General features: G+C 34.0%; 1 protein-coding gene across 1 annotated transcript; it reads left to right on the top strand.

Annotated features, from left to right (window-relative positions):
* Positions 1 to 989: 989 nt before the first annotated feature.
* Positions 990 to 14,189, top strand: LOC133824164 (uncharacterized). The gene is made up of 14 exons (XM_062257037.1): positions 990 to 1,439; positions 2,038 to 2,571; positions 3,174 to 4,370; positions 4,474 to 4,789; positions 5,302 to 5,557; positions 5,635 to 5,851; positions 6,029 to 6,378; positions 6,544 to 7,077; positions 7,623 to 8,820; positions 9,024 to 9,395; positions 9,708 to 9,945; positions 10,546 to 13,199; positions 13,293 to 13,444; positions 13,581 to 14,189. Exons 1-14 carry the CDS (start codon positions 1,158 to 1,160, stop codon positions 13,993 to 13,995), a joined length of 8,715 nt encoding a protein of 2,904 aa, XP_062113021.1. The 5' UTR covers positions 990 to 1,157; the 3' UTR covers positions 13,996 to 14,189.
* The last annotated feature ends 329 nt before the right edge of the window (positions 14,190 to 14,518 follow it).

Below are 14,518 nucleotides of genomic sequence, written 5' to 3'. Positions count from 1 at the left end.
CAGATGTCATCTGTCTGTAAGACTTTAGAGTACTAATTTTTATTTTAATTAGTTTTATGTATTTTCTTAATTAATTAGGTGAAAAAAAAGAAGAATTATCAGGACAGTACACGTGTCCTTAATAGTAACTCTGTTAAGTGGGTACCAACGGCAGAGTCTAAAAAGTGAAATTTTGAGTATTAATGCAGCAATTTTTAAAAATTGGGTACTTATTAGCAACAAAATGAACAAAATGGATATTTATGCCGCAATTTTTAAAAATTGGGTACTTATTAGCAACAAAATGAATAAAATAAGTATTTATGCCGCAAATTTCCCTAAAATAAATAAAAGTTTTTAGTACAATCTCAAATATAAATTTATGAAACATAATAAACTTATTTTTATATTATATAATTTTTTTCAATAATTTTTTTTATTATTGTGTTGTTATAACACTAAGGACATTTGAAAAGATTATAAATACTCAATTTAATTGGAAACAATTAGAATTTTAATTTAACTAGAATTGAGATGTGACTAAAATTTTATAAATTGATCGAAAATATAAAGTACTATATTTTAGTTAATTTTCTTAATTATAAATAATAAATCTGTAATAAAAATATTTTAAAAATAAAGTATTTTTATTATATTTTGAAATTTAAATATATAACTCCAAAAAGTTAATAATATTCTAACAATAGCAATACGGCTATACCCGTATAAATCCACAGCCAGCCCTTGGATTAACTTAAGTTACTTTTTCAATCAATCCAATGGCTGAAAACATTTGAAATGTCATTCCTAGGAAATGATTGAGGTACTACATCATTTCCCATATAATAAAATTAAAATACCTTTTAATATAACTTTTTTTTCAGAATAAAGAACCAATAAAAATTGATTGTATGTTTCCAATGAGAACAGAACAAAGTCTACTCATAACAAAAAAATAAAATAAATAATACATGCAAAGTCATTGTACTGTATATTCCCTTGCTCAACTAAGTCTTCCTTTTTCTTTTAATAAAGAATCAATTCTCTGTGCAATTACAAACCTTTGTAGTTAAGAAACCCACCATTGATAAAGAACAGTAGTAGTTGTAGTAGTAGTACTGGAAGAACTGGATTAGAGAGAGGGTTCTGATCAAGTCAATGCAAGTGAGAGACTAAAGATGAAAGGTGAATCTTCTTCACCGTCTCAAAATAGAAAGAAGAAGAAAGCTATTGCTGCTTCTTCTTCTCAACCAATTCAAAATAAGGAGAAAGCTGCTGCTGTTGCTTCCTCTTCACGATCTCAAATTAGGAAGAAAGCTAGCTTTGTTGCTTCTTCAACATCTCAGGATAAGAAGAAAACTAGTGCTGCTGTTGCTGCTTCTGATGATGATGGTTTTACTGACACTATAATTTCTTGGTCTCTTAATGATGTTTTCAATCATAGCCTTTTCACCAACAAGGTTTGGTTTTGATTTTTTTTGTTTTTTTTTTCCATTTAGTTCTCTTACCTTTCAATTAGTTATGATGATAATTGAGATTTTGACAATTTGGTTCAGTGGGTTTTTGACTAATTGTCTTCACTGTTGATCTATACTGCACAATCAGGTAGGAGAGTCTGCCTAAATCTACGGAAAAGGAGGGAAAAATAAAAAGCCTTTAACTTTAATTTTATTTGTGTGTATGTGTATACAGTGTAAACATTATTAAATTATGTTTATTGTAAGATTTTTCAATGTTTTTCACTATAGTTCAGAATTATATAAATAAAGTTTTCCATTGCTGTTTGTTTTTGTTTTCCTTCTTACCGTTCCCTATATAATTCTAAGCTTGCTAGATTTCTTTCCCTACCTTTCGTTTAAATTGTGTCAAATTGGATTATTAATGGTGTGATTATCCTCAAAACTTCTTTTGTGTGCATGTGTGGATTTTAATAATATCATTTGCAACATGTTTCTTGTGATATAATACTCATTTCGGCTACTGAAAAATTAGCGTTAGCAATAGCTATAGACTTGCCGGAATCTGTTGAATTCATAAACTAAGTCTTCATCTTTTTAGGTGGAAAAGCTTCCTGCATCATTTCAATCAGTTGAGCATTATTTGAGGTCTTATGTCAACCCTATATTGGAAGAAACTCGAGCTGAATTGCACTCAAGTATGGAAATGATACATCGAGCACCTTTTGCTGAAGTAAAGTCTTTCGAAGAAGCTAAACCAAATGGGAAAAATATATACCAAGTTCGAGTTAATTCTTGGATAAACAACTTTAGTAATGGTGGCAAGGAATCTTACAAGACTTTTCCTGGTGACATTATTGTTCTAGCAAATGGTAAACCAGAAAATGTTAGTGATTTACTAAGAGTAGGCATGTCATGGACTTTTCTATCTCTGGTCAGTACCAATGGGGGTGTAAATACCACTCAGTTCAAAGTCAAGGCATCAAAAGAGTTTAAGGATGAGGCTCTGAAGCAATCATCATCGCTCTATGTCATTTTCTTGGTGAATGTAATCTCTCACATAAGAATATGGGAAGCATTGCATATGTCACCCAATCCTAAGATGATTCATAAAGTTTTATGCAATGGTTCTGGGGTAAGCTTTCAAGACTTTTTATGTATTCTTCATTTGTATTATAACATTCCTTTAGATACAGTTCGTTTAAGAAAAGGAGTAATTGTTGCTAAAAACACTCTAACTCACTCTTTCTAATGCTCAATTTGCTAAGCCTCTTTCATTATTAAGTTTCTTTCTCTGCCAAGTTCATTCTTTTCTTTAATCTTTAGAGGTAGGATAGTTTTTTTTTTTTTTGAAAAAAGAGACAGAGGCCTTTGTCTTAGACTGACCTCCTCTCACATATATAGAAAACTCTCACTTTTGGCGGAGGAAAACTGTGGTTACAAACACAACTACACAGCGGAAAAAATACAACCAACAAAAGAACTCTGCACCTAAACAACCCAACTACACAAACAAAAATCTACATCACTCCCTAGTGAGGTCTAAAAAGGATAACCCCTCAAAACCTTTGGTAGGATACACCCAAGTGGCAACCCAGAACTTAACCCTCTCCCAGATTTGATCACACGAGGATAGTTGAGCATTTGTTACATAAATATAGATATATTTATTTTATATACTGTAGCAATGCATTTTCTTATGCTTTGACTGAAATTCCTGACCCTATATAATAACAGGCAAAGATTCAATGCGATGGTTGTTCTGAACTAAGTAATGGATTCTGGGATGAGGAGCGGAAGAATAATTTATGTTCTGAATTGAATGAGTCTCAGACTATAGCAGTTTTTTCATGTCTTCATATGATACACTGCAAGAACAAATCTTCTGTGCAACTTATATGGGGTCCCCCAGGGACAGGGAAAACTAAAACTGTCAGTTATGTTCTTTTCAACCTCTTGAGAATGAACTATAAAACCCTCGTTTGTGCTCAAACAAATGTTGCAATTTCTGAAGTGGCATCTTGTCTCCTGAGGTTGGTACTAGATGCAGAGGGTAGTGGTTTGTTGTGTTCATTGGGGGGTATTCTTCTTTTTGGAACTAAGGAGAAACTCAACATTGGTTCACATATTCAAGAGATATATTTGGATGATAGAGTTGAAAAGCTTGAAGAGTGCTTTGGATCATTTGGCTGGAGAAAATGGTTTCCTTCCATGATAAATCTTCTGGAAAGTTCTGTTTCTCAGTATCATTCATTCTTGCAGAATGAGTTACCCAAAGAGAGAGAAGAAAGTAGTGGAATTAGAGTTGAAAAGAAGAGACACAGTTGGGAAGTTGGCAAGACAAAAGTTAAACCATTTCTTGAGTATATGAGAGAAACATTTGGTTTTACTTCTTCAGAACTTAAAAGATACATCTCTATCATCTGTGCACATACTGCGAAAAGTTACATTTCAGAAAAAACTTTCAAAGATATGGAATCCCTTGTTGGCTCACTTGATTCTTTTGAATCATCATTGCTTCAACAAAATGTGAATTCTGAAGTACTGGAAGAGCTGTTTTCTCATCCAGAAGTAATTGAATATGAATCTCATTCATTTGCGGATGAAATTTACTTTTGGCTCTTTCTGGGAAGACGTGATTGCCTATCTCTGCTGAGAAATATTGTTGATTCCCTTAACAGACTTGACATATCATGTTTCAAGAACAAACATGCAATAAAGAACTTCTGTTTCGAAAGAGCATCATTAATTCTTTGTACTGTATCGAGTTCATCTGAGCTGCGCAAATTAGCAATTAATCCAACCATTTTGGTTATTGATGAAGCTACGCAATTGAAAGAGTGCGAGTCAATCATACCTCTTCAACTTCCAGGTGTAGAGCATGCTATTCTTGTTGGTGATGAATGGCAATTACCAGCGACTGTTAAAAGCCAAGTATGTTGGAAGATCTTTTATTTTTTCACTGTTGTATATACTTAACTTCTGTTGATTATATTCTTATTAAATTTTTGTTTGAATTTACATTCAACACTTGTAGGTTTGTGAGGAAGCTGGCTTGGGAAGAAGTTTATTCAAGAGATTGTTTTTACACAATTTTTCGAAGCACCTCCTAAATAGGCAATACAGAATGCATCCATCAATAAGTGCTTTCCCAAATTCAAAATTTTATTATAACCAGATCATTGATGCAGCTAGAGTTGAAAGAAAGAACTATCTCCCAGGGCCAATGTTTGGTCCATATTCTTTTATAAATGTAACTGTTGGAAGAGAGGAAAAGGAAGAAGATGGACATAGACAAAAAAATATGATCCAGGTAGCTGTTATCTTGAAAATACTGCAGAAGCTGTTCAAAGGTATCCACATTCTCGTATTCCCATCAAAATCTTTTATTTAGCTTTAATTTTAAATGGTCATGTTTGTCTATCCTAATATATAAAATTATATGTTGCTTTCTGATGTACCCCAACTAGGGTCTTGAAAGATATTAGGCAATGACATAGAGGAAATTGATGATAGGAAATCATGAAAACAAGTAGGCAGATCTGATATTTGATATTGAATGCAGAAATGATAAGAAAACAACAGAACAATGAGGGATTGAAAATTCCTCATTGTAGAACAACTACTGAGGAAAATCTTTTATTTGATATTTGATATTGAAAATTCTGTGGAAAAATTCCAGAGAAAATGTAGAACAACTACTGATCCAGCAAGCTCCTTAAAATATTTTAAGACCTTATTCCTGGATTTATTAAGGGATTGAAGTTCTATTATTTTAATAATAATAATAAACTAACAAACTTGAAATTTAGAGCATGAAAGAGACTATGCTAAACTATACATACCTTTGGTTTTCTATATTAAGCATGGCTGGAGACAAAAGGAAAACTCAACATTGGCGTAGTGTGTCCCTACACTGCTCAAATCATTGCAATTCAGGAAAAACTTGAGGATATGTACGATAATATTGATGACTTTCGTGTAAAGGTGGAGACAGTTGATGGGTTCCAGGGTGGGGAAGAGGACATAATAATAATGTCTACTGTCTGTTGTATGGACAACCATTCATTGGATTTCAAATCTGAACCTCAGAGAATTAATGTTGCTCTTACAAGGGCTAGGTATGTAAACTGTGTGTTTTATGTTGTTATTTTCACCACATCTAGCAACTAACAACTGAGCAATTACATGTCTCCAGGCATTGTCTCTGGATTTTGGGTGATGAAAGAAGTCTAGCTAATGATCAATCAGTTTGGCGACCTATACTCATCAATGCAAAAAGTCGTGGATGCTTTTTTAATGCTGAAGATGATGAGGATTTAGCTAAGTCTGTAATACAATTCAAGAAAGAGTTTTGTCCATTTGATGGTATGCTTAATGCTAAGAGTGTATTATTCAAGGGTTCAAAGTGGAAGGTATAGTTATGAGTGCACAAACATAGTTTTCAGTTGCCAAATTTTTATTTTTGTTTTCATACCAACTACTTAATTTGAATCTCTTACTGAGGCTGTTTAAGATTCAACAGATAAATCTAACAGTTTCTACATACTTAAGAACTTTTTTTCCCACTTTTTGTGCCACAACTATTGTAGGTCTTTTTCAGTGATAACTTTCTGAAGTCATTCAAACAATTAACAACAATTGGAACAAAGAAGTCAGTTAGAAAACTTCTACTTAAGCTTTCTGAGGGCTGCAGACCAAGGGGGCATATTGTAGCAGCTAGTGGAAGTTCTTTGCAAATAAAGAGGTTTGAGGTTGAAGGTTTGTGTGTTGTCAGCACTGTTGACATACTACAAAGGGGTTTCAGTTACATGCAAGTTTTGAAGATCTGGGACTTGTTGCCTGATGAAGATACTCCAAGATTGATAGAACACATTGACTGTATTTTTGGAAAGTACACAAAATATTTTATCAAGCTGTGCAATGAAATTTGCTTGGAAGGGTATGATGCTTTATGGTTTAGTAGTTCTGAGTGTGTGTGTCTAAACACTAATGCTTGCTTCATTGAGTTTGCACACATCAACACACATAATCTTTCATTTCCATATATTTCTCTTTTAATGAGTTTTGTATTGTTCTGATTGCTATTCCTGTTTTTGGTTCCCAGCCAATTAGAAGTACCGAAGAGTTGGTCATCTTTAGATATTGTCCGTTTTAAGGATCTTTCCATGAATGAAGCTGGAAGTAATTTAGCTGGAGCTGTTTCTGATTATAAAGATTATGTTAAGAATTCCAAGGTCAGTGAGAGTTCATTGCCTATGAAATTCTACTCTATGTCAAATTGTGCAGTGAATCACATACTATCTGACCGTGATGGTAAAGAGTTGGATCTCCCTTTCAAAGTATCACACCTAGAAAGGGAGATCATCCTTTGTAGTAAAAGTACATTTGTACAGGGACGGTCAGGTACTGGGAAAACTACTGTCTTAACCATGAAGCTACTTCAGAAAGAATATTTTCACCACATGACTATGGAGGGATATTACGGAGTCAAAACCAATTCATTTGGACCTGTTAATCAGAATTGTGTGGCTGGGAATAACTTAGCAGAAGCTCAAGGAAGTGGTTTACGCCAGCTTTTTGTGACAGCAACTCCTAATCTTTGCAAATCTGTTGAGCAACACATTTCCTACTTGAGAAGGTGTGTAAAAAGGAATTATTGAAAGTTCCATGGTTTAATATTAAGTGGAGGTTTTATTTATGACAGGGTCTTAAATTATTTTGTTGCACTAGGATAGGATCTTGGGATTTTATATTTGCTAATTTTTACGTAGATTGGTCATTCAATCTAAGGTGTGTTTTCACCATGATTAAGATGCATGAAGTTTTTATTCCGGTTTAACATCAAAAATTAATAATGGCGGCAATGATGATGATTAGGAAAAATAGGAAAATCATAATAAACAACATAAAACCTAGAATAAAAGAGAACTCCAAAAAGTCTAGTAGCTTAAGTCTAAATAATGTGATATAGACATATAGACTGGAGAGCTGAGACTGTCTACTCCCTTATGTCTCATGTGTTTTAACTATTGATTTCTTTTGATTTTTTTTTTCAACTATTGCAACCCCGGTTAAGCAAATTAAAAAATTTAAAAAGGCACTATAAATTTATGCTTCAAAATCTTGTGCATAAAAAGTCTTCTATTTATGCTCCCTTATTTATTGTTTTCAAAATTTCATCAGTTCATGTAGTGCTCACCATCTGGCTGAAAGAAGTTTGATTGATATGGTTGACATTGATAATGAAGAATCAAGACTGAAGAACATCCCAGATTCTTTCCAAGACATTCCTCATAATTCCTATCCTCTTGTTGTAACATTCCACAAGTTTTTGAAGATGCTTGATGGAACATTGAGTAAATCGTATTTCGAAAGATTAATTGATATGACAGAATTTTCACAAAGTCACATGCCATACTCAAGATCACATATGATTGAGTCCATCATAAGGACCAAGGAAGTCAACAATGAGAGGTTTAGCTCACAATACTGGCCTCATTTTGATTCCAAATTAACAAAGAAGCTTGACTCTTCCACAGTCTTTACTGAAATAATTTATCATATCAAAGGTAGCCTGCAAGCCATGAAAGCAAGTGATGGTAAACTCACTTGGGAGGACTATGTTAAATTATCGAAGGGATGCCCCTCTGGTTTAAGTAGGAATAAAAGACAAACAATATATCAAATATTTTTGTCTTATGAAAAACAGAAGATGGGAAATGGTGAATTTGATTTGGCTGATTTTGTAAATGGTCTTCACAATCAACTCAGAGATGAAAGATACAAGGGTGATGAAATGCATTTTGTATATATTGATGAGGTGCAAGACCTTACAATGAGTCAACTTGCTTTGTTTGAACATGTGTGCAGTAATGTTGAAGAGGGTTTTGTTTTCTCTGGTGATGATTTACGCGCAGCAACAGATGGTATGGATTTTAAGATCCAAGATGTGCAACCTCTTATTGATAAGAAAATTATCTTGGATTCCACTGGCAGAAGTGAAGATAGAGAAGACAAGGGCTCAATCACAAAAAGTTTCCATTTGACTCAAAACTTTTGTTCCTACTCTGGTATTTTGAAACTATCACAAAGCATCTTGGAACTATGCTATCATTTCTTTCCTCGCTCTGCCGAAATTATCAAATATGAAACCACAAAAGTAAATGGTGAAGCTCCAATTTTGCTTGAATCTGGGAGCAGCAAAAATGCTATCACAACACTGTTTGGGAGAAGCAAAAATGTCAGCCAAAATGCTATTATTGGTTTCGGGGCTGAGCAGGTGATTTTGGTAAGAGATGAAAATGCTCGAAAGGAAATAAAGGACTATGTTGGTAAGCAAGCTCTTATCCTAACCATACCAGAGTGCAAAGACAAGTTTCAGGTGACATGCATGTATAATTTTTCTATGTTTTATATAAGTAAATTGAAATGCCTGGCAATATTTTTCTTTTAGATTAAAGAAGGAATATGATTTAGTACATCAGTGACTTGTGCTCTTCAATCCGTTCTTTCAGCATGAAACTTTTCTAGTAATTGTTATATATCTGCCTTCCATGCTGAAACAATAAATATTTCCTTTTGTAGGATGTATTATTGTACAACTTTTTTGGATCATCTCCTTTGGGAGAACAATGGAAGGTTATATGCAACTACACCACAGAACAAAATTCGGATCATCTTGTTTTTGGATCAGTTCCTGGATCCATGTCAACCAGTTTTTCACTCTTTGATAATTCCAAACATTACATTATGTTGGACGAGTTGAAGCAATTATACATTGCTGTTTCATGTACAAAGCAGAGATTATGGATTTGTGATAGCACAGAGCAATCGAAGCCTATGTTTGACTATTGGATTAAGAAGTGTCTTGTTCATATTAAACAACTTGATGATTCACTAGTATCTTCAATGCAAGTCCCAAGCAGTCAACAAGAGTGGAAATCACGGGGCGTCAAGGTTTGCTTGCTATGTTTTTAATTATTCTATTTGTTCATACATTTGTGATCAGATTTCAAGAAAAGTGATATTTAAGATGTTATTGAAGATTTCAAGAACAAAAAGTTATCATTGTGTTGTTACTATGCCTTTATCTTTGTCATCATCATCAATATTATCTGTACCACTATTTTATCTGTTTGTGTTCATTTTGCCATGTCCTACAGCATGTTTTTGGCTTTGGAAAAATAAAATATTTTCATCACTCCTTCCCACAAGATATGCCATCCTTTTCAACTTGAAAACTTAGCAATTAATTCTGTCTTCCTACAGCTGTATTATGAGCACAACTACGAAATGGCCTCAATTTGCTTTGAAAAATCTTGTGACATATATTGGGAAAGAAAATCTAAAGCTGCTGGCCTTAAAGTTATGGCTGATCGTATCTGTTCTTCCAATTCTCAAGAAGCTAGTTCTCTCCTTAGGAAAGCTGCTGAGATATTCGTAGATATAGGTGAAGCAGATTCTGCTGCTAGATGTTTTTGTGATTTGGGGGAGTATGAAACCGCAGGTATAACTTTCTAAGTAATTTTACTGCAGTGCTTGATTCTGTAAACTTGTCTTTTTTTGAGTATGAAATGCTATTCCAGTTTTAAAATAAGTCTTGCACTTGATGCATCTCCCTTTTGTACTGTATTCAGAATTAACTTACAGGCATCGAATTCCATAAATTATTGATTCAATTTATTACTGTTCATCATGGCTTAAATTACATGAAGCATTGTTCATTGTGCTTAAATGATTGCAAGTTTCACATAGAGAGACAACTTTTGAACTCATAGTTAGTGATCTAAGGGAATTCATGTGAACAAATCTTTTTTCCTTGTTAGATTGATTGGTTTGCCTGGAAAAACACAGAAGATTTTCTTCTTTTATGTAGCTCATGTTTACACAATCCTTTATAGACTTGGACTGGGGTTGTTTGAAGCAGAATATATCCTGACCTTAGTCCTTGTTCAAGGAAGAGATTTGATTTTTTTCTTTTAAAAAAACAAAACACTAACAGATAAAATAAAAGGACAGACTAGCAAACTAATCACATAATGCTTACAGAGTTCAATACTTAGTTCTACTATGATTTTACCTAATTTTTATAACTATCATGACACAGGTAGTGTATATTTGAAAAGTTGTGGCGAGTCTGAGCTACAAAGAGCTGGAGAATGCTTCACTCTTGCAGGTTGCTATGAGCGTGCAGCTGATGCCTATGCTAGAGGAAATTTTTTCTCCAAGTGTCTAAATATATGCACCAAAGGGAAGTTATTTAGCATGGGTTTGACGTACATAGAGCACTGGAAACAACATGCTAAGAAAGAGGGTGATATAAACACTAAGGCTGAAGAGATAGAAAAAATTGAACAGGAGCTTTGGAAGGGATATGCTCTCAATTGCTATGAGCTCAAAGATACTAAATCCATGATGAATTGTCTCAAATCATTGAAATCAATGGATTTAGTTCGTAACTTTTTGAGGCCATTAGGTTGCTTTGATGAACTTATGTTGTTGGAAGAACAATCAGGAAATTTTATGGAGGCTGCAGAAATTGCAAAGCTGAAAGGAGATGTACTTTCTGTAATAGATCTTCTTGAGAAGGCTGAGAAGTATAAAGAAGCAGCAACTCTTATTATTTCCTATGTTCTTGCCAACTCACTCTGGTCATCTGGTAAAAAGGGCTGGCCCTTAAAGCTGTTCAAACAAAAGGATCATCTTTTAACAAAAGCCAAGTCATTTGCCGAGAAGGTGACACCAGATTTTTACGAGTTTGTGTGCATAGAAGTTGAGATTATGACAAATGAGAAGACTGACTTAGCCAAGAGAAAAAATCAAATGATTGCTTCCCAGAGAAAAGAGAGTGTTAGAGGTGAGATCTTATCATCCCGGAAAATTCTTGATGCTCATCTTGCTTCTTCAAATCTGGCAGAGTATGTCTGGGAAGACGATTTAGTACATGATCTTATGAAGCATTCAGAAGACTTGATTTCCAAAAACCAAATTTCAGTTGAGTCACTAGTTTATTTCTGGAATTTTTGGAAGGAAAAGATTGTTAGGATTTTTGAATATCTTGGATGTGTACAGACTCAGGATGTTGATGAGCTTAAATATTATGGAGAATTCTGTTTGAACTTTTTAGGTGTTTTGAGAGAGTCTCACAATCAGCTTACAATTTTTGTCTTGCTGAACTCTGATGCTGCTTGGGCAAGAAATGTAGAGAAAAGATCTGTTTGGAGTAATGGAAAGTTGGTTTCTATTGATGTCTTCCAGTTTGTTTCTGCTGCTCAGATTTACTGGTCTTCAGAAGTTCTCTCTGTTGGTTTTATGGTTCTACACAAGCTAGAGGCTATCCATAAGTTCATGACCAACAATTCTGATCCAGTTTTCAGGAAATGCAGGACTCTTTCTCTTATCTATGAGGTTGCACAATTTCTTTTAGAGTCCAAGTTTCTTAAGAGAACACATCAAGAATTAGAGGATCTGCAGAAATTGAGGAGACTATCAACTGACAATTTTTCAGCTTATATATTCCCTTTAGATTGGAGGAAATCTTTGGTGGAAAACCATATTTCTTTCAGAGGAACAGACTTTTGTAAGAATTTTCTCAAGCAAGTCACAGTTGAACATGTCAACTCAAGGAGTAATCTGTCTTACAGAGAACTTGGAAGTGTGGCCATGTTTATTCTTGTGTCTGGCAAGCTCAACAATGAACTATTTAAGAAGATTCTGATAAGGGTAGAGTGGAATCTTCCATGGAAGGCATTCTTCGAGACTCTACACACGTATGAAGGTTCATACTCTCCGAATCTGTCTCTGATTTGTAGGCTTCATGAAGCTTTGGAAGATGCATACAGTGCACATTGCAGAGGAGTAAATGACTGCATATCTATTGAATGTTTCTTGTATCTTCTTGAGTGCTTTGTGACTTGGTCATCTTCCTTCGAAAGTTGCTTCATTTCTACAAAGTCATCATTTGTTGAGTGGCTCATCTACCAAGATGTTCATACCACGACCAGGTCAAGTTCCCAGACATCTATTTTTTTTCGACAACCTCGTTTAGAACTATTACAGTTTGTCATCCGTGTTATTAAGCAATGCCTTCACAACAAGGAATTTATGATTGGATGGATCCAAAGATCTGCCTTAGTTGAGAATGAGTCCTACTCATTACTTGTTCAGAGGATGGTTGCCATTATCTGTTTGCTTTATGCAAATTTCGGAAAATGCTTGGACTTGCTTCTTGATTTGCTAAGAAGAACTTACATCACTGAACAATTACCAAGGCAGTTTTTTGATACCCTCAAGTCTAATTTTCAAAGTTTTAATCATAGTGTACTCGATAAAGCCTTTAAGCATATTGACAATAATTTGGTGATTGTGAGCTTTAGGGAGAATTCCTCAAAGTATTCCTGTCCAAATGCTGTACTTGTCAACATGGAGGCCTATCGTGACAAAAACGACATAATAAGATTATTGTTTTCGAAAACCTTTGACACTTCAGGAGATTTAACTCTAGCTCAGCCTGCTGCAACAGAAGCCTGTGACTCTTGCAGAGAAATAGTTTCTACAAGCAGTTCCATCGCAGGGATGAGTTCTAAGCTTTCACATTCTAGTTTTGAGTTGGTGACTGATCAGGACAGCCACACTTGGAACAAACCTGAACGCAATCCACCAATGGATGTTGTATGCTTTTGGGAGATATTTGAAAGCATTAACTCTGATGGAAATGAAATAGACCAAGTGGAATTTACATCAAATCCTCAAAAAATTAAGGTAATCTAATTTTTTTTCACATGAGAGTGTGTAAAAGAACTTTTGAGTGAGAAAATTATGATGATCTTTTCTTACTGCTTTCCAATATTTCAGGCCAATGTGGAGAAATGTATTTGCTTTTTAACTGCTGCAATGTTGACTCAAAATCTTCGAAGCACTTGTGGCTTTGAGGAGAAAAGCTCATCTAAGGAAATGATCGACATGGTAAACGATTTGAAGCAGTTTTCCACTGCATTGGATTTGAGGTTGGTTTAATAACTTGTACTTTACCTGAACTACAATTATCTTTGTTATTTTAATGGGGTACAGTCATTGTGTCTATTATCTTTTCATTTCCTTGTTTCTTTTCATTAGCATTTTCTCTTTTTATTCCCTTCTCAGGAAGATAACTGTTGTGAAAGAACTTTCTAAGAGGCTGCAATCAAAGAGACCGAGAATGAAACTTGTCTTGTCACAGCTATTTTCCCAGAACACCACAGATCTTGAAAATATGGCTTTTAAGAAGGCTTTTGTAGAATCTGGTGACCAATCTCATGTTAAGGAACAAACTGGTACCATGACTGAGAAAATTGGCAATTCTGACAAGGTTACATCAAAGGTTTCTGAAGCTTGTAGTAGTAGTAGTAGTACAGAGTCAAAGGTTTCTGAAGCTAGTACTAGTAGTAATAGTAGTACAAAGTCAAAGGTTTTTATAACCAGTGGTATTAGTACAGAGACAGTGGTTTCTGAGCCCAGCAGAGAGTCAAAGGTTCCAGTACAGGAAACAAAGAAAAAAGATGCTTGTTGCATTCAGTGATAGGTGTTGAGTATATGTGAAATCTGTAACTCTATTGGGTTTACAAATTTCATCTACAGAAACCAAAATATGTAAAATAATTATAACACTGAAATCTATAAGATGGTTTAGTTTTCTTTGTTCATAACAACAAAGTAGAGAAAGAAAGATTAGACATTAAATAAATAAATAAAATAACATGTTTTTGAAGAGAATGGAATGATTTTGACATTGTAATGATAAATTATCCATATTATTAAAAAAAAATTAAAATTTGTTATGGAAGAAAGATATATATTTAATTTAAATAATGGAAAGATGATTCCTTATCAAAAGCAAAGGAAACACCTTCAATCAACTAATACGATTTTGTATTTCCAAGAAAAAGAAAATCATTATTCTTTTATCTACTTGTTTTGTTTCAAAAAAAAAATTGTTAAATCGAATATTGGAATAAAGTTCTTATTCTTATTCCACCATCAAACTTTTCATATTCATGAAGAAATTGTTTGACTTTGTGTCAGCATCTGTATGTGTTGTTCTT

Source organism: Humulus lupulus, chromosome 3 (genome assembly GCF_963169125.1).
Source record: "Humulus lupulus chromosome 3, drHumLupu1.1, whole genome shotgun sequence".
Classification (NCBI taxonomy): Eukaryota; Viridiplantae; Streptophyta; class Magnoliopsida; order Rosales; family Cannabaceae; genus Humulus; species Humulus lupulus.
The sequence above is the reverse complement of the archived record's forward strand: the minus strand, read 5'-3'. Positions and strand labels throughout refer to the sequence as shown.

What these genes read in the sequence shown, in the direction of transcription:
- LOC133824164 (XM_062257037.1), top strand. Translation starts at nt 1,158, where the DNA reads ATGAAAGGTGAATCTTCTTCACCGTCTCAAAATAGAAAGAAGAAGAAA. An exon ending in CACATTTCCTACTTGAGAAG is followed by an intron (nt 7,078 to 7,622) that starts GTGTGTAAAAAG and finishes AAATTTCATCAG; the next exon opens with TTCATGTAGTGCTCACCATC. An exon ending in GGGGGAGTATGAAACCGCAG is followed by an intron (nt 9,946 to 10,545) that starts GTATAACTTTCT and finishes ATCATGACACAG; the next exon opens with GTAGTGTATATTTGAAAAGT.